General features: G+C 34.7%; 1 protein-coding gene across 2 annotated transcripts in view; it reads right to left on the bottom strand.

Moving 5' to 3' along the window:
* The window catches only part of GPC6 (glypican 6), a 1,417,939-nt gene that overhangs the window by 106,998 nt on the left and 1,285,332 nt on the right, over positions 1-25,609 (bottom strand). For both annotated transcript variants that reach the window (XM_074191897.1, XM_074191898.1), the window contains exon 5: positions 18,269-18,399. In XM_074191897.1, coding sequence (XP_074047998.1) covers positions 18,269-18,399 — 131 coding nt within the window. The remainder of the gene's footprint in view (positions 1-18,268; positions 18,400-25,609) is intronic.

The raw sequence follows: 25,609 nt of genomic DNA, 5'->3' as shown, positions 1-25,609 counted from the left end.
AATTGACCCCAGAACATCCTCTTTAAAAGTTCTTATTTCTGGATAACAGAGTTCAGAACTGACAACCATCAAATTGCTCTGCAGGATAATAATGAGACAGATATTCTTTGTTTCCCCAATAGTCATCAAGTTTGACCTTCTCAAAAGTATTATATAATTCCCTGGATACTGGCTATATAGTAATCCTAAAATGAGACCTAATTTAGACCTTTCATTTTGTTTCAAATAAATATAATTATTCTAGTCACATGAATATGAAAAGAATCTGTGATTTCTTTCTTAAAAACTCATACTGACCCAACAGAATATCCTGTTGGACCTAATAGACCACAAGTAGTTAAATAATTTGCCCAGGATCACAGTAGTAAATGTTAGGGATGGGAATTGAATGAGACTTTCCTAATCCTAAATCTATTGACTTTATTTATTATGCCAGGCTGTCTCTGCTGTGGTTCATGAATGTCAAAACCTTATTTTGATGTTGGTTTAAATGAAGGTGATGTAGGAAAGCAGCCATTATTTTTTTTTGTGAGGTATAATCTTGACATTGGAAATCAGGAGATAATAATTCTCATGGAAACCCCTAGGCATAACCATTTCTTTTTGGTATATCTTGATATTTATTTCTGTATTGGAGGATTTAGGACTAGAAAGTACTTTAGAGCCCATGTTATCAAAGAATTAGGGTTTGAAAGTATCTTCCAGTCCTCATTTTTACAGTTCAGATAGCTAAGGTCCAGAGAGTTTAAGAGATTTGCCTAAAATCTCAATTTCCAATAAGAGGATTAAAGCCAGTCCCTGACTTCATACTCAAGAGGTGTTTTACCCTGTACCATGAAGCCTTCCATATTTCTACAGAGATGAATCTGTTCCTATATATTTTCCTATATACTTTTCAAGATGATTTATATAAGTCAATTCATAGCTTACATAAATAATTTAAAATAACTTCTAATTTTTCACCTGATACTCTACAATTTGCTTCAAAAATGTATTTCATGAAAGCAAATGATATGATTTTGCTGAAGTGCCTAGGGAGCCATCATCTTCTTGAGGGTCATATTTGATGATAAATCTGCTCTTGTGGCACAATTTTGTTTTGTTCTGTAATAATAATAATTCCTATTTTGCTGTCTTTAAGAGGCCAGTGTTCTGCTGAGTAAAAGCACTCTGTCTTGACATTCCTTGGGACTGGTTTAACACAATATTGATTATTTTTCCCTCATACTGTTTCTAAAGTTGATTGGTATAAACTAGTGTGGTAAAGATAGTGGGTTCTATTCCCACTAGTGACTAAATCATTTTCCAGTGGCAAGGTAGGTGCTGATAGAAAGCATTAATATTTTTCAGGCCCCCAGGGTACCATTAAATATATGATTTTAGATTGCTACCAAAATGACAACTGACATTTTTATATAAGGCATTAGCTTGAGCAATCTAATTGGCCTTTCCAATTTCACTAAAGGAGTTCACTAAACCAGACCATAAATTAGGGACCTGAAGGAATTAACATACATCTTTCTCCTTCGGGAACAATGTGGATCACAGTTACTATGTAGTCAAAAGAACATGAAATGTCCTGCAAGAACATCAGTGCTCTCACAAAGAGTCTTCATCATAACATAGATTATTACCATTTATTTTGACTTTTTTCTTTGCTTCTTAACTTTAACCTTAAAACTGAGGAGAAAATACATTCTTATAGTAAAATAATCTTTTTCAATTTATATTTAGTAGTCTTATTTTAGGTTTCAGTGTATATTAAGGGTTAGCTATGCAGCTAGGGGTTACAGAGGAGTCAGGAGAACCTGAGTTCAAGTCACTTAACCCCCTTTGCCTCAGTTTCCTCATCTATAAAATAAGCTGGAGAAGGAAGCAGAAAACCACTGTAGTATCTTTGCAAAGAAAACCCTAAATGGGATTATAGAGAGTCAGAAAAAATTGAACAACAAAAAACAGATAACAAAAGAGACAAAAAGTAAACAAAATTTCAAGCCTAGGAATCAAGAACATCCGAATTTGAATACTGTCTCAGATACTCCCTAGCTGTGTGAACCAAGGCAAGTCATTTAACTTCTCTTTGCCTCAATTTCTTTATCTATAAAATGAAAATAATATTAGCTCCTACCTCATTGGACTGTTGTGAGGATCAAATATATGTTTGCTTGTTGTCCCCCCCCCCCCCATTGAATTGTGAGTTCTTTGAGAGCAAGGTCCCTCTCATTCTTTCATTTATACCTGTAATGTACTAGACAAATGCTTTATTCACTCAACTCTACCTTCTGTTGTTTATCATAAGTGTAAGAGAGGGAGTTGATCAGGGGTGAGCAAGTCATTACCTCAACTATTCCTTTAAAAAATGGATGAAAAACTGCTTATTGCCTACTTTCCTTTAAAGGCAAGGTAAAGGGAATGATAAGACAATTTAGAAAAGCATTTGGACCTTCCACTGAAAAACAGCTACAGGAGTCAGAAAGAATTATGATACTTGTCACCTACCCTGCCTCATAAGGCTTGTTGATCTCAGAAAGAGATCTATCTATCTCACTAGACCTCTATCACATGAGGATTACCAAGATAATGTCTATAAAATGTGTTGCCATTCTGAGATTAAAGCACATAACATTAAAGTAGAAGTGTTGTGACAATCTCATAGCTTTAGAAGGTGGGTAGGCACTCTGTCTTCTAGTCTCTAATTATAATTCTTTTTTTCCCTTTCCCTCCTGAACTATTACAATATTCTTTACACATTTTGCTTACAATAAATTCAGAAAGTCTTTGCTTCTTTTCCTTTACTGAGTTATATAAAGCTTTTCTATACTTTATGTTCTTTTGTCTTCTTTATCTTTTTAATTGTCTTCCTAGTCTGATTAGTTACACTTTCACAGAAGTCATTACTGGCAGTCTTGAGCAGTCTTGACTTCAGATAAATCCTCTTTTTAGTCTTGAATGGCTCTTTTTTTATCTTATCACTTTCTACCCAGTAGGTTCTTATTCTGGTGGGAAAGATGATGCTATCACCACTACATCATTTAGGAAACAAAAAATTGAACTCTGATCTTTTATCTTAAACTGAGGAGACTTTTAAATTTTGTCTAGTCAGTGCTAAAGCTCTGGGAGTCAACTGCCTTCTTTTATTTATTGGGTGTTTAAGTGTTCTCTCAAAAGGTTACAGAATTAACTGTTTTTCAGATGGCCATTTGGCTCAACATCTATCGCATGTGTCCCTCTTTTGAATTCAATGACAATGTTTCCTCGTGGTTATCTTCTTATTGAGTTTGTGGCATACCAATCAACCAATAAGTATTTAAACCCCTATTATGTGACAGTCACTATATTAGGATAAAAAAAAAAACCTGATATTGAGGAGTTTCTACTCTATAAGGGAGAAAATATTTACACATACAAATATGAATATAATGCATATGCAATAAATACAAAGTAATTTGGAGAGGGAAAGGTACAAGTATCTGAAGTTCTTTTTTAAAAAATATTTTATCTCTTTTTTGTTATTTGTTAAGTCATTTTTCAGTTTGTCTGACTCTCCATGACCCCATTTGGAATTTTCTTGGCAAAGATACTGAATTTTCCATTTTTTTTCTTCCACCTTTTTTATAGATAAGGAACTAAGGCAAACGTGCCCAGGGTCACACAGCTATTAAGTGTCTGAGACCGGATCTGAAACCAGAAAAAGGAGTCATGTGACTCCAGGTCCACAAATCCCTCCACTATGCTACTTTGCTCCAGTTTTTACAAACCTTAAATTTTACAGAGTATTTCTCCCCCTCCTTTTTTAAGTAAACCACCCCATTAAAAAAAAAAAAAGATTTATTTGAAGGAAAAAAAAGGAAAAAAGGAAGGAAAGAAAAATCAAACAAAATATTGAAAAAGCCTGAAAACTTATATAAAATTTCCAACCTGTGGATCTTGGATCTCTGTAAAGGAGTGGGGGTGGTGGTGGTGGTGAAGGAATCTTCTCATATCTCTTCTTTGGGACTATGATTGTTATTTGAAATTTTGCAACATTCATTATCAATTGTTTTGTAGTTGTATTATCCTTTTGCATTGTAATCTGTGTGTATATTGTTTTCTTGGCTCTGCTTAATTCACTTTGCACTAGTTCATGGAGATGTTTCCATGTCTCTCTGCATTCATCATTTATGTTGTTTGTTATAAGTCAGTAATATTCCATTTCATTCACATGCAACAATTTGTTTAGTCAGTCCCAACTGAAGGGCATCCACTTTGCTTTCAATTCTTTCTACTACAAAAAAAATTACTCTAAATATTTTGATGAGATTTTCTCCTCATTGACTTAGGAATATATGCATAGTAGTGAAATCTCTCTGTCAAAGGGGAGGGAACATTTTAGTCCTTTATTTGCACAATTCTAAATTACTTTCCAAAATGATTGAACTGATTCAAAAAAGAAAGTTTTAACTGACTTTTGATTTGACGCATTGTTTTACCTTCATGTCTTTCATAACCTAGCTAAACTGGACTGTGTATCCCCCTCTGTTTGTCCTATTGTCTTCTGTCATAAGTGAGTCTGCCATGATGTGTTACCATAAGTGGAATAAATTTATACCCCTCCCCCAACTCTTTTATGTTCAAATATCGCCTGATCTTAAAGGTTCAGGTCAGGTGACACCTTATCCATTAAACTATCTGGTTGAAAATGAGAATAGTGATTGTTTCATTCTCTATATATTTAACTTCAGTGCCTCACTTAGTGCTTTGTATGTGGCATGCAATTAATAAACGCTTGCTGATTGATCTCTCCAATTGAAAGTTTTTCTCTTAATTTCTCATAGTTTCTAAACCTTTCCTTCCACTCAGCAGTTTGCCATTTTTTGTATATGTGTCCTATCTTTTCAATTTGATTTCAAATTCTTTTTGAGCAGAGTCTTTGACTTGTATGACTGTATATTCCTAGAATCTAGCATTGACCTTGCATAGAATAGACACATATTTAACTCAGTGTTTCAAAGTAAAGTCTATTGAAAGATATATAATATGTACTATTATCAGCATATATACTTAACTTAATCATTTTGACTGATGAAAAGCCACTAACATTTGTGAGAAGGCTCTATTGTAGAGGAAAAAGAGTAGTCAGCTAGTGTTCCAAAGTACTGAGTTCTTTTTTTTTCTGATTACTAACTGTGTGACTTTAAACAAGTCACTGTACCTATCTAGCCCTCATTTTCATCACCTGTAAAATAAGGATACCATTTGCCCTGTTGATCTCACAGAGTGACATCAACCACTGAAGTTTATATAGTGCTCACAAAAACCCAGCTAGGTAATAGGTAATCAAGAGAAAAACTGTAAGTTATATGAATATAAAGTATTGCTAATATATTGATTGGATTGACTGATGATTAAATGAGCTGTAAAATGAACTGGAGAAGAAAATGGCAAGGTATTGCTATTGGCACAACTCCAATATTGTTGGGGCTAGGGCAACTAAGTTTTTTTAAGTTAAAAAAATAGAACTGTTTAGGGTTATAGCTAAAACCTTAGATCTTTAAAAAAATCCCTCCAACATTTTCCAAATCCACTTATCTCACCCAACTCAAGCTAAGCCAAGCAAGCAATTTTGTTGGGCAGGAATTATGCTCCCTTTGTGATCAAATTCCTTTGGTTCTAAGAGCTGTCCAGTAAAAGTGATGCACAAGTCAAGATCAGGCACACGGAATGGTTTGTTGTTGTTGTTGAGTCATGTCTGACTTTTTGTGACTCCATTTAAGGTTTTCTCGACAAAGATACTGGAAAGGTTTGCCATTTCCTTCTCTAGTTCATTTTTCAGAAAAAGAAGTAGAGGGAAAGAGGGTAAATGAATTTCCCAGGGATACATAGCTCATAAGAATCTCAGGCTGAATTTGAACTCAGATCTTTCTAACTCCTGGCCTGGTAGTCTATCCATTCTTCTACTGAGCTGCTCTAAAGGCATTAGAATCAAAGAATTGATTTGCTCATAGGATCTCTTATAAATTATTATCTTGGTTCTTGGCTGTGTAACTTGGAGTGATTCACTTATCTTCTCTGGATCTTGGTTTCCCTATCTGAGAAGGAGGAGGCTGAACTAAATGACCTCTTAAGATCAAAAAATGATCCTAAATAGAAATCTCCAATTGTATGACAGGTAAGGTAGAAATTGTGAGCTATTTGTCACCAGAGTGACAATTTGGGTTAGACAAAGATAAGAGCTACTGGTATCTTTAGTCTGACTAAAAGAGGCAACTAGCAATAATGGGTATTAGTGATTACTTATCAACTTAATTTTTCAAGGATAAATACATATATATGTATATACATATATATATATATATGAAATAGATTTATACTGTTGTAGCACATCATAAGCATTATCTAGCTTCATACACTTGATAACTTTGTGACCCCAAACAATAGTGCCAATTATAAACAATATTTCCAGTACTGTTGTGACAATAAAATTATATATATATCTGAAGGTTCTTACAAACTTTAAGTTTGTAGATGGACTAAAGTAGATGACTGTTAAGAGTTCTGCAAGTTCTTTGTAGTCCTAAGTGGGAAAATGCAAACATTTAGATAGCAAATCAACCGATATATTTTTCAATGGTTTTAGTACCTCACTTTATCAAAGTCAATAAAAAAAAAAGCTCTGCTACTAGCTTTTAACATTCAGGTGTTGAGAATGGTGGTGGTGGTGGCATCTGGAATGTAGGTCCAAAATCCCTGTTTAGAGAGATGTTGAAGCTGGTGGATCACTTGTTTGGGATTTCTGAGTTTCAGTGAGGTAAAGCTAAGGTTTCATCAGATGTCCACACTAAATCTGACAACAATATAGCAAGTCCCCAGGAGTAAAGAGGGAGGTGGTCATAAGGTTGTTCAAAGAAGGATGACCCATCCAGGTAAGGAACTGAGCAACTCAACACTCCTATGCTGAACAATATTGTGATTAAACCTGTGAATGGCCAAAGCACTTCCAGTATGGGTAAGTTAGAAATTAAGCCTCAAAAAAAAGGTGACATTCTCAAGATTCATTTTTAAAATGGCTCAAGTTCATTCTTATAATTAGCTAATAATAGTTTAAGAAAAATTTTGTGAGTATACTACTGAAGCATTGTAAAAATATCATCTCATTTTAGTTTGTATCTGCCTTTCTCTGTTAACTCCACCATGTTCATAGTACGCATATCATTCTTTCATTTCTGATTATTTGGATTGGCAATTTTCCATAAGGTTTGGTCTTGGGAAAGTGACTTCAGAATTTTATCCTTTTGCCCCACTCCCTCCTTTCCCATAATGAAATGGATGTGGAGATGTCTGATTCATGATTTTGTATCCTTAAGGTTTGATTACAGTGTTCTCTTGGCCAAGATTCCTGGCAAAGTCATTTGAAGGCCCCTGTGAGTTCAAAATTCTGCTGAGAGGATTCTGACCTAAACTAAAAACAGTTGAGTCATCAGTTCCTCTTTTGGCTTCTCTTCATTGACTTTAATTCTAGAAAGCCCATCTACTGCATCAGTTTTGAGGTTTTTAAAATATATGCCTAATGCCTACACAAACCAGGTTCCAGGGTATCTGAAAGATCCTAAGCATATTTCCTGAGCTCTTCACTTCCATAAAAATAGATTTTTTCCATTTCCTGGAGAAAATAATTCTTCCTTGAAGGTTTTTGCATTCCTCAGTCAGCAGAGAGCCTTGACATTTCCTCCCAAGTGGTGGGTGGAGAACACTTACATTTAACTACATCAAGCTTACTTTGGGGATTGCAGGGAGAAAAGACACCTTGACTTTGAAGCTAATTAAAACATACTTTCACATTATCTTTGAACAGTAGATTTTTCAACAATGAAATGGACTTAAAATGTCACATGGGATCAGCGAATCATAGACTTAGAGATGGAAGTTCCAGGAAGATCAAATAATTTGCCCGGTCTGTCAAGTTGATAAATAGTTATTAAGTACCAATTAAATGGCGGGCATGTACTAAGTCCTGGGGGGAAAAAATGTGAAGGCCAGACTCTGCTCTCAAGGAGCTCACAATCTAATAAAGGAAGAGAGCACAATTTAAAAGGGGGGGGGGCAAAGGTGCTGAGGCATCCAGGTGGAAAATTATGAGATGTATGTCTAGAGATTCCTCTTTAAATGGAGAATCTGGGAGGAGCTCTCTGATGTCTCTCAGTCATATTGGTAGGATTTGAACCCAAGTCCTTTGACCCTGAACCCCATAACTTTTTACCACACCACATTGCAAAGCCATTCAGATCAATGGTAGTATGTTTCTTATATTTCTATATGTCTTTAATTAAAAATATATAGAAAGGGGCACAGTAGATAGAGCACTAGTGGTGGAGTCAGGAGGAACTGAGTTCAAATATGACCTCAGACACTTAATGATTCTCTAGCTGTGTGACCTTGGACAAGTCACTTAACCCCATTGCTTTGCAAAAACAAAAACTAAATCCAAAAAATATATACATTTAAAAAAACTTGTGGGAGAGGTTCTCTGTATATCACTTTCTCTATAAAAAAAGAAAAACTCTCACTCATATATATATATGTATATGCATATACATATATTAAGAAGAAAATTGATGTGTTAGAATGAACACCAAGTATTTAGAGTCTTTGTTGTTTTTCAGCCTTCATTTTTAGAGAACCAATGTCATCAGAGTGAATTGGATTTAAGTGAGTCAGAGGAGTACAGAGTCATCAATGTCTTCTTCAGTGTCATCAGAGTTCAGTGGCAAAACATAGGTCAGGATGACTGGTAATGGCCCCATGGAATGCCATGGAAGACAATGGACTTTTTAAGCTAAGGTCTTTTTCAGGACTCAGTTTGTCTGAAGTAAAACCAATGAAATACTTAGAGACTAGGTAAGTACTGAGGCAAAAGATGACCTAATTTGCCTTCACAAAAGAATCAGTCTGGTAGGGGAAGACCTTCAGAGTATTTGACCAGAATAGAAACAATGGCTATTTATTCTCACTCAAAGTCATCAAGACCCAAACAATGAACAAGCTAGATTTGGGCTTGGATACATCATTGTTGGATGGACCAAATGAATGGCTGGATTGAAATCCTAGCTATGTTACTTGGGTAATGTTGAGAAAAATCCACCTCTTTGGTTCTTTTTCTTTTAAATCTCTAAAATAAGAGAATTAGAATAGATAATGTCTAAAACTCCTAGCATGTTTAAATCTTCTGAAAAGGAATGGAAATGAAGAAATGATGTGAAAATATTTTGGGGGAAAAAAGGAGTCATACTAATCAACAGTCAGGACAATTCTGACTATGAAGATTTCCTTCCATATGATGGGAGACAGTAGGCTCAAGGGATTATACAAAACATCATTTACATATACAAAACATCAGTTTAAAACAGAATAAATATCCTTTATAAGAGGAAGAATAATTGGGTGATGAGATACATTATTTACAAGACTGGGTATTAATCAATGACATGATTCCTCTATCATGGCAATGGTAGCCTTAAATATACTTGTTCTTTTGAAGTAATTCTTCCCTACCTTTTTGCCTTATTAAACATCATTGTCTTTGTGTGATGTCCATTTGAGTCAAACTGATCTTCAATATATTCCCTATATGTAGCATTATATTTTTAAGTGTCCATTTTGCCCTCATGCCAGGCATTTCCTCCATTCCAACTCTTAGTTTCTTGCAGAAAAACAATATTCTGGTATATTTATTTAAGTCAAACTGATGTAGAGTGAACAGAATCAGTAGAACAGCTTTTACAATAACAACATTGTAAAAAGAAATGACTTTGAAATTGACAAAAGTAATGACCAACCACAATTCCAGAGGATCAAAAATGAGGAATTATTGGTTATGGCCAAAGTGGGAATTTGTTTTGCTTGGCTATATATACATGTATATGTGTATATGAATATACACACATATAGACACATTCATAAATAGCTTTTTTCCTTTGTATAAACAGAAGGAGGTGAAAGAGAAAAACAAATGCTTATCAATAGAAATAATATTAATTTAAAAAACTGAAAATAATTTTTAATTTCCCAGATGCTTGGCTCACTTACTACCTTCTACATTACATGCAACCCTATTTCAACCCTTTCTCAGCTACTGCTGTCTCTTTTGCAAATTTTTTTTTGCAAGGCAATGGGGTTAAGTGGCTTGCCCAAGGCCACACGGCTAGGTAATTATTAAGTGTCTGAGGCCAGCCTTGAACTCAGGTACTTCTGACTCCAAGGCCAGTGCTCTATCCATTGTGCCACCTAGCCACCCCACAAATTTTCTTACATTAATTTTGTACCTCTTTTGGATGTATCTATATATGGACATTTTGCCTCCCAGAGAGAATGTAAGCTCTTTGAGAGACCCTGGCTCAAATTTCAGTGAAAAATTAAAGCCTTTCATCAAGAGTTCTCTCTTTGTCCTTCCTCCTTATTTTACATGACTCAGAGCTACCTTGTACAACTATAGCCTTCAACCTAGGCAAATGCTTTGACAGGCATAAGTGATTTTATTATATTAGGCTTAAGAAATTCTTGCTTGACTTTTGACTATATCTCTAGCACCTAGTTGAATGCTTTGTACTTAGTGGGTCTAAATAAGCACTGTCGATTGATTGATAGATTCAGGACTTTGGAAAGATGACTCCTTATAGAAGGCATGATCTTTGAAGAATCAAAAGTTCATTGCAGAAGGTGAATCAATGATTCTTTTTAGTACTTTATTTCATGCGTAATTTCTGCTTATGGATTAGACTCAGTAGAATTTAAAATTCTTTAAAATTCTCATTATTTACCCTAAAACTAAACTCATTTGAGTGATGAGTTCCAAAGGCAGGCTTTAGGGAAAGCAAAGTTGGAAATTTTCAATTTGATTCATATCAATACAATAGACATTTATTAAATGTATAATATTTATTAGATATTGAATATGAAAAGACAAAAGATGAAACCTCTGACCTTGTAAAACTTATATTTTACTGGAGGGATATATAAGACAAAATATAAATAAAGATAATTTGAGGAAAAGGAAGCATTAATAAATAGAAAAAAAAACAGGAAAGGCTTCATGTAGCATCTTAGCTGATCCTTGATGGAAGCAAAGAATTCAAAGCAACAAAGATGAGGGAGTGCATTCTAGTCATAGGGGATAGAACACAAAATGAAATGTCATGTCTAGGGAACTGGCAGGTAGACTGTTTTGGCTGAATCAGAAAAAAAAATCCAGAAATGTAGGCCATGAATAGATTGTGCAAGGTTTTCAATTCTTAGCAGTAAAATTTGTATTTTTACCTAGGGGCAATAGGAAGTCACTGAAGATTATATACTAATTAAAGAAGGCTAATTTGACACCTATATGGAGGGTGAATTGGAAAGAAAGGAGAGAAGAATCAGGGAGATCACTTAGAAAGCTGTTGCAATATTATAGAAAAGAGGGGATGAAACCTGGACCTAGACTTTGACATTAAAAGAAAAAAAATTGATGCATATCCCGATATATATATTTCTTGACCATTTTTGACATTTTAAACAAAGTCATTATATTAGCCTGGAATTAGATAATTAAAAATGTGGAGCTTAAATATTGCCTGATCTTATAAAAGAATGGAATGAAAGAGTTCTTTTATACATGCTAATAAAAAAGAGAAATTAAATATAGAAAGTTCTTGCAAATATCTGACCATCTTCCACTTGTCTGATCTGTTGGAGTAAATGACTACCTGATGGGGAGAATATCAATCTTTGGATTTGAATGAACCAAAGAAAGAAGTTTCATAGAAGTGCTTGGCAGTTTTCTTGTTTTCTTTTTTTTCTTTTAAATCTTCAGGAAAAAATAGAATGAAAATGAATTAAAGGCTATGTGGATTTATTTATTTTACAGCAACAAGTAAGATGGGTTGGCCCATCAATGTTGGGATTTCCTAGATGCCTATTTCAATGGAAAAGCATTGTATTCATTGCATTGCTTGCAGGGATAATACATAAAGTTTATTATTCCTTCTTGGTCATAGATTTCTGAAAGTTATATTAAAAAAACATTTAAATATTTTTTTGGCACTTGCTGGTTCCCTGGAGTCATATGGAGTGCCTCCTGATTTTTTTTTACGCCATCTAAACAGGCCAGAGGAGAGGTTTAAGTAAGGAAGGCGTGTTAGAAAGAATCCCAGTTTCTCTTCCAATAGCAGACTCTAATCACAGGCACAAGTAATGTTACCTTGGATAAAATGTAGGCCAGGAGCCACCTGAGTGGCTGGATGTCTTCTTTCACATCAAATAGTTTTTCTCCATGATCAAGATTGAGCTCAGCTCTTTGAGAGATGCTGCAATTCTGTGCTACTAAGGCCTTTAGTAATCCAATATTTAACCAGCCAAAGAATTTATTAGAAATGAAGTTTCTAGTTGATAACTATATACATCAGTTTTCAGTTAAATTTCAACTTTATTCCAGTGCTTTTTCCTACTTTCCTATTTTGGAGCCATCTCGATAAAGCAAAGGGGAAACTTTCTCTGCTGAGGAAAAAGTATTTCTTGTTGGTAGAACCCCAAGATTGATCTAGATCAGCTCTTAGTCTTTTTTTTTTTTGAAGGGGAGTGGTGTTACATGGATCCCTTTGGCTATTTGGTGAAGCCTAAGGACCATTTCTCCAGATAAAGTTTTTAAATGAATAAAATAAGATACATAGGATTATTAAGGAAACCACTTATGTTGAAATAAAGTTATCAAAACATTTTTATGTCAATTATCCCCAGGTAAAGCAACCCTGATCTCAATGTTGTACTAGGAAAGTATTTTTAGAGAAGAAAGACTGCCATATTCTATTTTTGGAATTTTAGGTCCTTGGGTTTTCGTTTCTGTAGTATTTCTAAGAAATGAAGTTCAAGAACTGTCTGGATAAAATTAAGCACCTGAAAGTCATCATACTTTTCTGTAATAGGCTCTTCCCTTGTCTGTAATAAGCATTAATTGAATGGGTAGTTTCAGTTGGAATTTAATAAGTCTTTGTCCTTAATTTAGATTATATCTGACAAACCAATCTTTCCCCGGATTAGCCTTGAAATTATTACTAATATAGTTAAATTAAATTATATTTAGTGAGATAAGTTTCATCTTCCTGATAGGAGAAGAAGGAACTCATCAACAGGTCTGAAATATCTAGGCTTTTGAAAATCACAGACTCAGAATTGAGAGTTTTGATTTATTACCCTTGAAAGGACTTCAGTTCCTTTAAGAATCCCAACAAGCTTTCAAAAGGTTTAGCCTCTTTGACCTGGGTAGATAACAAATATTGAAAAATAAAGATGGCAGTTCTTCAATTGGGAAGATCGATATGAAGACAGGGAGGGTATGTGGGTGTGGTTGAAATAACTGTTTCATAGTAACAGATGAAGGATTTATGTTTCTTCTAAATACATTAGTTTCTGCACATTCCAGGCAGTGATCTTGATACAGTGTGTCCCCCTTAAATGGGGTTAATATCACTGATCAAGTGGATTTCTGCATGGCTTATAAGGTACTGGGAGATTTTCAGTTAAAAATGGTACACATTTGGGCAGTTAGTTGATGTAGGAGATAGAGTACCTTGCCCTAGAGTTGGGATTAAAATCATATAAATCAGAGTGATATTTGAAACTCAGTCTTTCTAACTCCCCAGACTTCTCTCCAAATCTTTGCCATGTCACTTCTCAAGTATATTTTCTCTTATTTTAGAAATAGAAGCTATCTCAGAGAGGTTAACTTGACCCAAATCACATATTAAATGACAGAGTGGGGATTAGTACATAAATCAAATTACAAATCCACTGCTCAGTCTCAGACTTTCTAACTGTGTGGCTTTGAGAAATTCACTTAACCCCAATTGCCTCCCCTCCAAAATGGTACAATTAAAATTATACAGGAATTCTTAAACAGTTCTAGAGTTGGAAGCATCCTCAAAAACCACTTAATCCAAAACTGTCATACCCCCCCCCCCCAGATCCTGAGAGAAGAGGTACTTTGCTTAAGGCCACAAAGGTATTTAGTTTCAAATTTTAGATTCAGATTCAGGAAAAGTACCACTGAAATATTTTTCCCACTACATTACTAATAATTATATTTTTCATATACATTATGCTTTTGAGTTTTAAAGATTCTTTTTTTTTTTAGGTTTTTGCAAGGCAAATGGGGTTAAGTGGCTTGCCCAAGTCCACACAGCTAGGTAATTATTAAGTGACTGAGGCTGCATTTGAACTCAGGTACTCCTGACTCCAGGGTCAGTGCTCTATCCACTGCACCACCTAGCTGCCCCTAAAGATTCTTTATGTACATTATCTTTTATGATCCTTTTAATAACCCTGTAAAGTAGAAAGCGCAAATATTTTAGTTTTGTTCTGGACCTATATTTCATTTTATGTTGAACTTCCAAAGAGAAACCTCCTCCTACCAAGGTAAATTTTCTTTTTTAGGTTTTTGCAAGGCAATGGGATTAAATGGCTTGCCTAAGGCCACACAACTAGGCTTGCCTGGGGCCACACAGCTAGGTAATTATTGTCTGAGGTCAAATTTGAACTCAGGTCCTCCTGACTCCAGGGCTGTGCTCTATCCACTTCACCACCTAGGGGCAGATTTGTCTTCTTTTGTAAACTCATAGATTTAAGGAGTTGCCTGGGAACTATGAGGCTGTTACTTGTCGAGAATCATACCAATCAGTGATATTTGAAACAAATCCATTACTCTGTGCATGGCACACTCTCACAAATCCATTGCTCTGTGCATGGCACTTTGCTGCTTCAAGCTAATGAATTGCTCTTCAACTAGGAAAAGATAAATGTTTAAATTCATGAATAATTTCTATACACAGAGAAGAAAAACCTTGAGTTTTGAATTAATGTCAGAGGTATTATGATGAACCCTAAATACCACAAGTTGATTAGAGGATGTAAAAAAAATGAGTTAGGTAATCATTACATTTTCATAAGTATCCTTTTGAGTCATTTCAGCAATTATTAGAACATAATCAGGATTTACAAGGGAACAAAAGGTACATGTTGCTACTTTTTAACTGATCTGACAGCAGGTTCAGTGGAAGACAAAGTGAGTATTGATAGTTAAAATGAGTCCTTTCAATTATCTGAAAGTGACCTCTCTCCTCTGACCTCCCCCAACTTTTATCTTTTCTTTTTTACTGAATTTTCATATTCTATCTGGTTTCAGAGTCATTTATGTCTTCATCTCCCCTATTAGACTGTACATTCTGGTATCATAGAAATGTCTTAGTCTTGTTTGTGTTTTTCTATGGTGCATAGACCAATTTCTTGATGCATACTGGTTGCTCAGCAAATATTTTAGGAATGAACAAATAAATAAATACACCTGTGGATTTCATTTATTTATGTAATCGTCTGTGTGAGAGTGTGTGTGTGTGTGTGTGTGTGTATGTGTTTATTTAATGCTGGGATAGGACAGAGATATACAGCATCTTCGATCTGAAGCTAGAGTTTGGGGAAGATTAAATTAATGTCTTCAGCTAACACATTAGAAAGATGTGAGGGAAGGGCTGTATAACCTTTTGTAAAGAATAACAAAACTTAGGGAGCTAGGTGGTGAAGTGGATAGAGCACCAGCTCTGGAGTCAGGAGGACCTGAGTTCATATTTGACCTCAGACACTTAATTGCCTAGCTGTGTGACCTTGGGCAAGTCACTTAACCCCATTACTTTGCAAAAACCAGAAAAAAAAATATAAAATAATGAAACTTTGGAACTATTTGGATGCCATCTATGTTTATTCAGTGTAGATGGGACATTTTAATTTACTTTTTCTCCAGAAGGAAGTTTGAAGAATTATTTTCTTTGCAACTTTTTCAATAAAATGATGAAATACTCACATTCTAGGGAAGTGCTAGAATCATAGTTTCCAATTTCAGATCACATCCTGGAACCAAAGTCACCATAATTTGTAAACTCTACCATTCCCAGAATGCCTCTATTGTCCCTGAAAAGCTTTTGGATTCATCTAATGCTTGTCTGGTGAAAGATAATGATGTGCTGAACTCTGAAAGTCAGACTACCATATTTGTTGAGAATATTTATTGATCCTGACTAAGAATTCCTTTAAGCTCAAAGGAAGAAAGGGAGACAGACAGACCATATTTAGCTATAAAATAAAATTTTGATTTTAGTTTATAAGTAGTATCAAATGCATGGTTTATGTTGACAGCAAATTTAACTAAAGGATATTTTCAAGCTCTATATAGAATATTTCTGTGATTTAAATAAAGTATTTTTTCTCAAAATAGAAAGTTTTTAGCTTATCAAATGAATGGAAAGTTCGCAGTTGGGCTAGTTACATTAGTTATGAGGTAAAACCTCACATTTACTTCTAAAATATATATTTTGTGATCATAAATGGAGCAACTGAAAGAGAATAAAATTCTAAATTGTTTTATATATATTTAGAGAGAGAGAATGTTAAAATATAAAATTCAAGATCAAATAATTAGAACAAAAATCAACCTGTTGAATCTGAAATTTTGGTATTTTGTATTTGTATTCCCATCATTTAGCAAAGTGGCTGCCATAAAGTATGCACTTAACTTTTTTTTGGTTAATTGATTATTTCATTTCTGGATTCACAGCTGGTAAGAAATAAGGATTATAGAACATAGTACATTAGAGGCACGATAATCTAACATTAAAGAATGGGCAGGTTTTTCTCTGAAGAGCTAAAGTGGGGGTTATTTAAGCCAGAGTTTCATGTATTTCACTTAATAGACAGCTCTCCATTTTATTCCAGGAGTTGTCAAGAAAATAAATTCTCAGATTCCAACCCAGAAAAAAAGAGTAGTTTTTATGTCTTTCCTTCCCATTCCTATGGGAAAATGACACCCTCCCTCCTAATCCTGTTACCTAGAAAAAGATTGCTGATGTTTTGAACAGTTCATGTAATGAAAAGAACATTGGACTGGGAGTAGGGACATCACAGGATCACAGATTTAGAGTTATAAGACCTTAAAGGTAATTTGGTTCAACTTTTTCCTTTGAGGAAATAATATGTTCTAAAGATTTGTAAAGTCCTAGCTCTGGTACTTTAAAAAACTGTTTGAATTTAGGAAAGTTGCTTAATTTCTCTTCTTCATCTGTAAAATGTAGGAGTTGGATTGGATGAGGTTCCTTCTAGTTCTGACACTCTATCATCCTATTATTTATTCCCTTCCACTTTTCCCAGAGGATTCCAGAACTATTCGAGTTTAATCTTTCTAAGGAAGCTGAGGACAGATTAGTAAGAGATAATATAGATTGTTTCTTCAGTGCCAGCCTCCATCTTCCAGTAATCTCCCAGCACCCCCACCCTAGGACTAAACCAGGTTAAACTTTGGGGTTGGCTTTAGGAATACATCACACATCTTTTGGTCTATGTGCTGATATCTAACATTATTTGAACAAGGTTAGATGCCTTTCATCCTAAAATTAGGGACAAAGGCTTTAAAGTGGCATTGCCTGTTGGTAATAAAATTTTGGTGTGAGTGGGTATTCGTACGAATAATTGACAAAGTAATTCATTATATATTCTGATACTCGGAATGTGGTAGAGTCTTGAGAATTGCAACCAATCTAGAAAAGGGAGTGACAAAAGAGGAAACTGGGGACAACATAAGTTTTACAAATTTTCTACAATTGAATGGAGACACATAGGAGCTATGTCCTGAATTATTTTTATTTCTTCTCTCATTTAGCTGCCAATTCCAGGTACTCCTTCTTCATATTATGAATTCAGAGGTTTGGTTTTGTTTAGTTTAGTTTTATATGGCTGACTTTGTATAAAGAAACCTTGTTCCCACAAGTTCTATTAAATGAGGCACACCTGCATGTAGTCACAACTTGAACCTTAGTGGGGATGTTTAATTATTTACACTTAACATGAGGCATCTCTGCCTGGATCTTCCAACTGAAGACATAATTAGAAGTTACTGGAGAGAGAAATAGGGTAAGCATGTGGAGACATTTCTGTTAAAAAAAAAAAAAACCTCAGCTCTGCCAAAACTCCTCACAACTGTGAGCCATTAGTCAACATGCTTTGGCTTTCAGAAACTTTTTAACAGCCAATAATTTTCTTCATGATTGAGTGGTTGTGAACTAAAAAGATTGCTACTCATCTTGATGCCATTTTGTTGTGAGGTTTTTTAAAATAATTTTCAGTTGGACAGGAAAAACTGACAAAGTAATAACATTTACAATGATTGGCTCCCAGAGAGCAGCCTCACCAATTTACCTTATTTTTAAGTTAAGTGACTGACCTTTGCTGATACTTGCATGCTGTTTTCTTGCATGTTCATGATGGCTTCAGAAATCTTGACGTCGATAGGGTCCATTACTGATTCAATGTTGAATGGTCCCTCTAGTCTCTCTGCTACCAAGAGCATGGCATCTGTCAAAATACAAAACAACAAGCTCTTAAGGAACAGGAATATTACCTCCTACAACACCTTTCTCAAGCAATCCTCTGAGAGAAAAAGGCATGAAAAGTATTATTACTATTTTTACAGGTAGGAAAACCAGAGAGTGTTTCTTGAGGTCAAACAGCTAGTAAGAAAAATGGACTTAAGTTCTATTCCCACCTCCTTCCACTAAAACAATCTGACATTTTCCCCACTTAATAGTATTTTAAAAAATTATATGTAAAGATAGTTTTCAATTTTTATAAAATTTTGAGTTCCAAATTTTCTTCCCCTCTCCCTTTCCTCCTCCCTCTTCAAGATAGCAAGTGGGCTGATATAGATTATATATGTACGATCACATAAAACATAGTTCCTTATTAGTCAGGCTATGATGGAAGAATCAGAGCAAAAGGGAAAAAAATCACCAGAAAGAAAAGAACAAAAACCAAATTTTTTTTTAAAAGTAAGAATTGAATGTTTTGATCTGTATTCAGACTCTTCTTTCTCTAGATGAAAATGGACCCCTTAACCTTGCTTCTGGGTCTCTAGAATGACTAAATGTAAAGACATGGAATCGTAGTTCAACATCAAGTTGCACTTTGACCTAGATGCCTTGTCAGTAGACTGCAAGTAGAGTCACAACAATCACCTAAGGCATGTTCCACTGTTACTAATTATTCTGGTCTATACATAGTAACTAAATTTCTTGTCTTTTTCCTTTGGGTGTCTCTATCTTTTATTTCAGTGCCTCTGTGAAGGGAGCCTCCACCTTGTTTGCATGATCTTTTCAAAGATTTTTGTGAGGTTCCCAAATCAACACCCTTTCCTTGGGTCTCTCCCAGCATGTGCTGATAATCATGAGCTCTTCAGGAAAAAATAAAGTATGTGCTATCATGCTTTTAAGTTTAATCTTTGTTATTAACAGTTTCACCATCATTTTCTCATCTAGAAATCAACAAAACAATAAATCAAGCTCTGATTTTTTTTTTTAGCACTTGCTGATTTTTGAAGTGTAAACACTCAAAAGGAAAAGATTAACTATTGGCTTAGCCAAGAGGGTTGGAGCTGGCTCCAGTGAGCTCTTGGATCAGCCGCAAGACTTCCCTGATGTTAACTGTCTGCCTGAATTTCTGCCAGGATTTGCTTACCATATAACCTGAACTCTTGTGTTTTGTACTTTCATGCCCACCTCTGGACTTCTTTAAAGGCAAATGCCTAAATATCCACCTATTGCACCTGATGCTTTACTCCACTTGCCTCTCCATACCTATCACTCCATGATAAATTCTTCCTAAGGACCAGCTCTTCTGAGGCATGTCTGCATAGCTTCCAATCCTGGTCTAATCCATGATAGCATACCACACTAGTGGTAAGAGAGATATGAGTAGATCCTGATAGAGTGAAGAGAATCCTGGACCAGGAGTTGGAGGACTTGGCTAGGTGTATAACTTTGGTTAAACCTCTGGGCCTCTTACTCTTCAGTGGTCTCTTTTTTGATAAGCCTGAAAAGTTGGACTGGATCTCCAAGCTCTCTCTTACATTTCTACTACTTGGTGCCTCTTGAAAATTAATGAAAAAAAAAAGCCCAATATTAAGAACTGAGGATATAAATACTAATCCCAGAGAGTTCCTGCTCTCTAACAGTTTATGTTTTAATAGATTAAAACAAACAGGGAATAGTAGTCCAAGGGTGAGGGGGGTTGCCAGTGTTGTTTTGAATAGTCACAGGAATGCTAAGTGGAGCCAAAGGGGAGTTGATTGACATGTCCTTTTTAATAGCAAAGATAGCATTTATTTGATTAAAACAAGGAGAGGATGGGGAGAGTGAGAAGTAAATAACTTTTTCAAGCAGTCATGAGATAATTCTCAAAAATGTGGTGGATGAAGGCATGATTGTGGTAATCAGTGCATCTATTGCTGAAAACTAGTCCATGTTCCATCTTAGCCACAAGCAATAGGTTGCCAACCCCTTCGCTAGACTCTCAGCATGTGGACACCAAAGATCTAGGTCTATTAAAATGCTAATGCTCTCTAGCATACACTGTAAAGAACTGTCATGAGATGTAGTTCATAAGAGTATGAAAAGATCTAATTTGGTTTTCATCAAATGTGGTGTTTTGACATGTACAGGCAAGGCACATTATTAAACAACCTTCCACAGCAGTTGAGAGGTACAGAATAGTATGACATGAAGCAATCTGAGATAAATGGTTTCTTTGAAAAGGCAGCACAGAGTAGTCTGTGAAGTAGATAGCATAGACTACCTCCAACAGCCCTCAAAGAAAACATCCATATTTTAAAATCATAACCATTTTTCAAGCCCATCTCAAATGACACCTATTCCTTGAAATCTTTTCTAATTTCTCTAATCAAAAATGCTTTGATTCTTCTAACCTTAACCAAACATAATATGTTTATCATTTATTATTCTATATTTAGAAGCAGTTAGGTAGCTCAGTGGATAGAGTGCTGCATCTAGAATCAACAAGATCTGAGTTAAATCTGGTTTTTGACATTTACTAACAGTATGACCCTGGGCAAGTGACTTGACTTCTTTGTAATTTGGGAGCAGTTGAGTGGCTCAGTAGATAAGAGTGCTAGGCTTGAAGTTAGGAAGATTTGAGTTCAAATGCAACTTAAGTTGTTTATTAACTCTGTGATCCTGGGAAAGTCATTTAACCTCGATCTTAATTCATTAGAGAATGAAATGGCAAACCAGTCCAGTATCTTTGATAAGAAAACTCCATGGACAGTTTGGTACATGGGGTCATAAAAAGTTGGACACAACTGAACAACACAAATTCTATATTCATGTAACTTCTTTATGTCTCCTGCCAGATTGTAAGCTCAGTGGCATCATGAACCTTATCTTAATTTCAATTAATCTATCAATATTTATTAAGTGTTTACATTGTAGTAAACACTGGAGATACAAAAAAAGGCACCCCCCCCCCCCCAGTACTTGCCGTCAAGGAGATCATTCTAGGACTGGCATTTTAGGCAGTCAACAAATGTTTGCAGAAAGAATCAACGATTACAAGCAATGCAGAGTTTTGCTAACCATGCTAGCTTTTTAAAATTCTTACCAAAGTCTATAGTACATTCTCTACTGAAAGTGAATCATTCCTTTACATCTTTAGTGAGACTACAAAGAATAATATATTGATTTTGCTACTCTCATGTTTTCCGGAGTGGACAAATTTCTATTCTATATATTTACAATACTGTGTCTTATAAAAAAACAGAATTTAACCTTAGGTGAAGATTGTGCATCAAAAGATGAGGATTTGTGACTTCTACAAAAGGCTCTTATAATTAAAATAGTTATTTTCCCAGAACTTAATGATCTTATTTCCTTACACCATTGACAGGGGATAAACATGGATTTTGACATAGCATAAAGATCTTAAAGACATTTTCTTCTCTAAGCTTTTCAAATACTGCTAAACATTGCCTGAAAGCTGTATTGTTTCTACTGGGATTTACACGATCTATTTTGTGTAATTATCACAAAAATCCCCTTTCTAGGAGGCTTTTTGATTAAGAGTAAATAATGACAAGTAAACAGGACTCTGGACTAGAGTCTCCTAAGAGAATTATTCCCAGAAATATGCAGAGAAAACAAATTTGAATCACAGAGTGGTCACAATAAATAAAACATTTAAGAGAATAAATAGGAAATGACTAATGATATCCAAGGCACATATGATATATACATATGTATGCATGTAGTAGTTGCTTAATGAGTGTTTGCTTAGTGACTGGATTTGAGCACACACAGTTATGGAACATCACTGTAGATATAGTATGTACTTAGAAACTAAAAGCATATAATAATTTTATATACATGGCAATTGAAGACAGGTTATTTTATAGTTGGCATTTTAAATGCCTTTTCACCTGGTTCACATGAATTCAGTCAAGGCCATAATGTTACATTTGAGGCTCCTCAACATAAATTTCAGAAAGAGCCCTCTTGTTTTTTGTTGAATCAATAGTAAAATATTCTCCACTCAAGGAAGGGTCCTTTTTTTCATTATCAGTAGACATTTGAGTAACCACTATGTGAAACATACCTTGTTTTTAAGTATTCATTCACCTTTTAATATGGGGCTACCTGACTAGTTTGCATATCTTTAATAAGAACCCTGGGTGAAGTGTGCACAAAGTGGGTTTTTTCCTACTTCCCCAGTTTGTCTGTTCTAACCATGCTTGTCCCATTCACCACTCCTATCCCCTTCCATGGGGATTCTCTCTCCATTCCTCAAGTTTCCTACTCTCATATTTTTCTATCTGATCTAAACCTATTCCCAGATACTTCATTTACATTAAGGTATAAATAACTGATAGAACAGCTTAGGTGGCACAGTGGGTAGAGTATTTTTGCTATGAAAACCCCAAATGGGGTCATGAAAACTTGGATATGACTGAAAAATTGAATAATAACAACAAAATAAATAATTGATAATTACTTCCTTTATCGAATATATATATATATATATATATATATATATATATATATATATATATGTATGTATTCATCAAGGAGCCTGTCAGAGCTCATCAAATACTATCAGGCACTAGAAAAATTTAAATGTTATCATCTCCCAAATCATTGTTCATTTTATCTATATGTCAATCCTGTATTTCCTGTGGGTCAACTGGAATCTCTAAGTTTGGTTTTAACAGTTATTTCTTTTAAATAATCAAATCAAAGGCATTTAGTACTGATATTTTAAGACAGTAACAATTAGGATCATACTTAGTCCATTTTTTTTGTTAATTGGATAATACATCACTTTTAAAAAGAGTGATCTAGTTCAATTGTCTCCATAGTGGAGGCTGAATATAACTTGATCGCAAAGGGATTGTGGCCTGATTCCAAGGAGGGGCGGAATTATCCAAGTAGGATGAAGGAACATGGACCACCTTTCACCCTCTCCAGTGACCAACTCAGTGAAACCCAGTAGTGGATTTGTCTTCAGGACAGTACCCTATTCCCGCTCCACCCCTTCCCACCTCTGTGAAAGTCCCTGGAATTCTTCCCTTCTGAGATATGCATCAGTTTTCTAAGGGCAATTATAACCTAACTGGAACTGGGCATCCATAGAAGCAGCTAGTGGTACTGCTGGAAAAAATTTCCTAACCCCAGGTGTATATACCTATGAGGTGGAAATCACCCAATGATTGTGGCAGCTCTGTTTTAGAGGAAAGGCTCCATATTCTAGGGCAATGTCTGATTACTATGAACTTAGCTTTCTCCCATTTCTCTACATAACTTTTTTACTTTGTATAAGACAAAGTGACTTGCACAGAACTAGCAAGCATAAATGGGTTGTTATCTGAATCATCAATATCATTGCATTATCTTGACTCTCCAAACTCACCCCCTTCCAAACTTCCTAGTTACTGCACCACATACCGCCATGTCTCTAAATCAATCAATCTGCGATAATTTTAAGTACATCCCATGGACTGTGCTACTTACTACAGACACAAATACAAAGGAATTTACATTCTAATAGGAAAAGTAACAAACACACACACATATATAGGCATATTATGTATATACAAATATATATATAAAGGGTCAAGATAAGAAAAATGAGGACTGAAAAAGACTCATCATATTTAGTGATGAAAAAGCATTTGTGCAGTTGTTGAAACATTTTTTTTACTATACAGAAAAAAAATAACAAGTTCAGAAGTAGCTCTGACAAGTAGGATGTTTTGAAAATAACCTGTGGAATATATGAACTTTTTTTTTAAAGCAAGTAGTATGGAAGAGATGCACAGCTTCAAATACAATTCTCTTTTTGATTTCTATTAGGTATGTATAAATTTTGTTGGTATTAAATAGAAAAATAAATTTTAAATTAAAAAATTTGAGAAAATAGTTTTTGTGGAATTTTGAGGCTGGAAGCTAGACTGCAAAAGGCTGAGGAGTGAGTGAATAGGGGCTGAAAACATAGACACTTTTACAAGGACATTGGATGAAAAGGGAGAGAAACAGGACAACAGTTTAAGGGAATGGTAGAATTTAGTGCAGATTTCTTTTTTTTTTATTAAAGATAGAGTAGGGAGGGATTTAGGAGATAGAGTTTCACCTCATATGTCTAATTGGTTGCTAAGCTCTATTCTTCCTACCTTCAGAACATATCAGTCCTCTTCTCTCAAATATAATTAACATTCTAGTTCAAGACCTTATCACCTCTGCCTGGTTTATTGCAATCTGACCTTGCTACTTCATTGAGAACCACCAATCTTGTTTAGTTAATCATATAATTAAATAGCATTGGTATTCATATACTTTTAAGAAATCAATTTGTGGAAAATTTAAAGGATCAAATGGACAAGGACATATAAGATGAGATGATATAGGTAAAGTCTGCCCTATATACCACTGGATAGAATACTGTACAGTTGAGATCACAGTTCCACACATCAGAACCATGATTAGATTTCTAGTTTTTAAAGCTGTGTGTATATATATATATATAATATATATATATACACATATATATTTATATATATGTATATATGTATATATACATATATACATATATACATATTTTGTGTTTTCAAAGCATGTATATATATATATATATATATATATTTCACATCATGAAATCCCTTCAATCTCTAATTATTCTGACCTTTTAAAATCTACTTTCAAAACTTCTTGCACCTCCTTAAATTTGTAATTAGATCTGGGGTCAGGAAGAACTAAGTTCAAATACAGCCACAGACACTAGCAGTGAGACATTTAACATTTTGGCTTCAATCTCTTCATCTACAAATGGGAATAATAATCTACCTTTCTCATGGCAGGTTTGAGGATAAAATGAGATGGTATTTGTAAATTGTTTTGCATGTCTTAAAGGCTATTTATGTAAGTGCTAGCAATTACAGCTCAAATTTTTATGGTTCTTAAAGGGTTACAAAACCATTTTCATCACAGCAACTTTGTGGGATAGGCAAAAGTAATATTATCACTTCCATATAATAATAATAATAATAGCAATAATAATACTTAGCACTTATATGTGGCTTTAAAGTTTGCAAAGTATTTTACTTATGCTAACTCATTTGCTCTAACAACATCCCTGGGAGATAGGTGCTATTATCTCCATTTACAAAGAGAAAATTGAAGTAGGAAGAAGTTAAGTGACTTGCCAGGTTCACATAAGCCAGTAGTAT

The sequence above is a fragment of the Macrotis lagotis genome, chromosome 6 (genome assembly GCF_037893015.1).
Source record: "Macrotis lagotis isolate mMagLag1 chromosome 6, bilby.v1.9.chrom.fasta, whole genome shotgun sequence".
NCBI classification, from domain to species: Eukaryota; Metazoa; Chordata; class Mammalia; order Peramelemorphia; family Peramelidae; genus Macrotis; species Macrotis lagotis.
The sequence above is the reverse complement of the archived record's forward strand: the minus strand, read 5'-3'. Positions and strand labels throughout refer to the sequence as shown.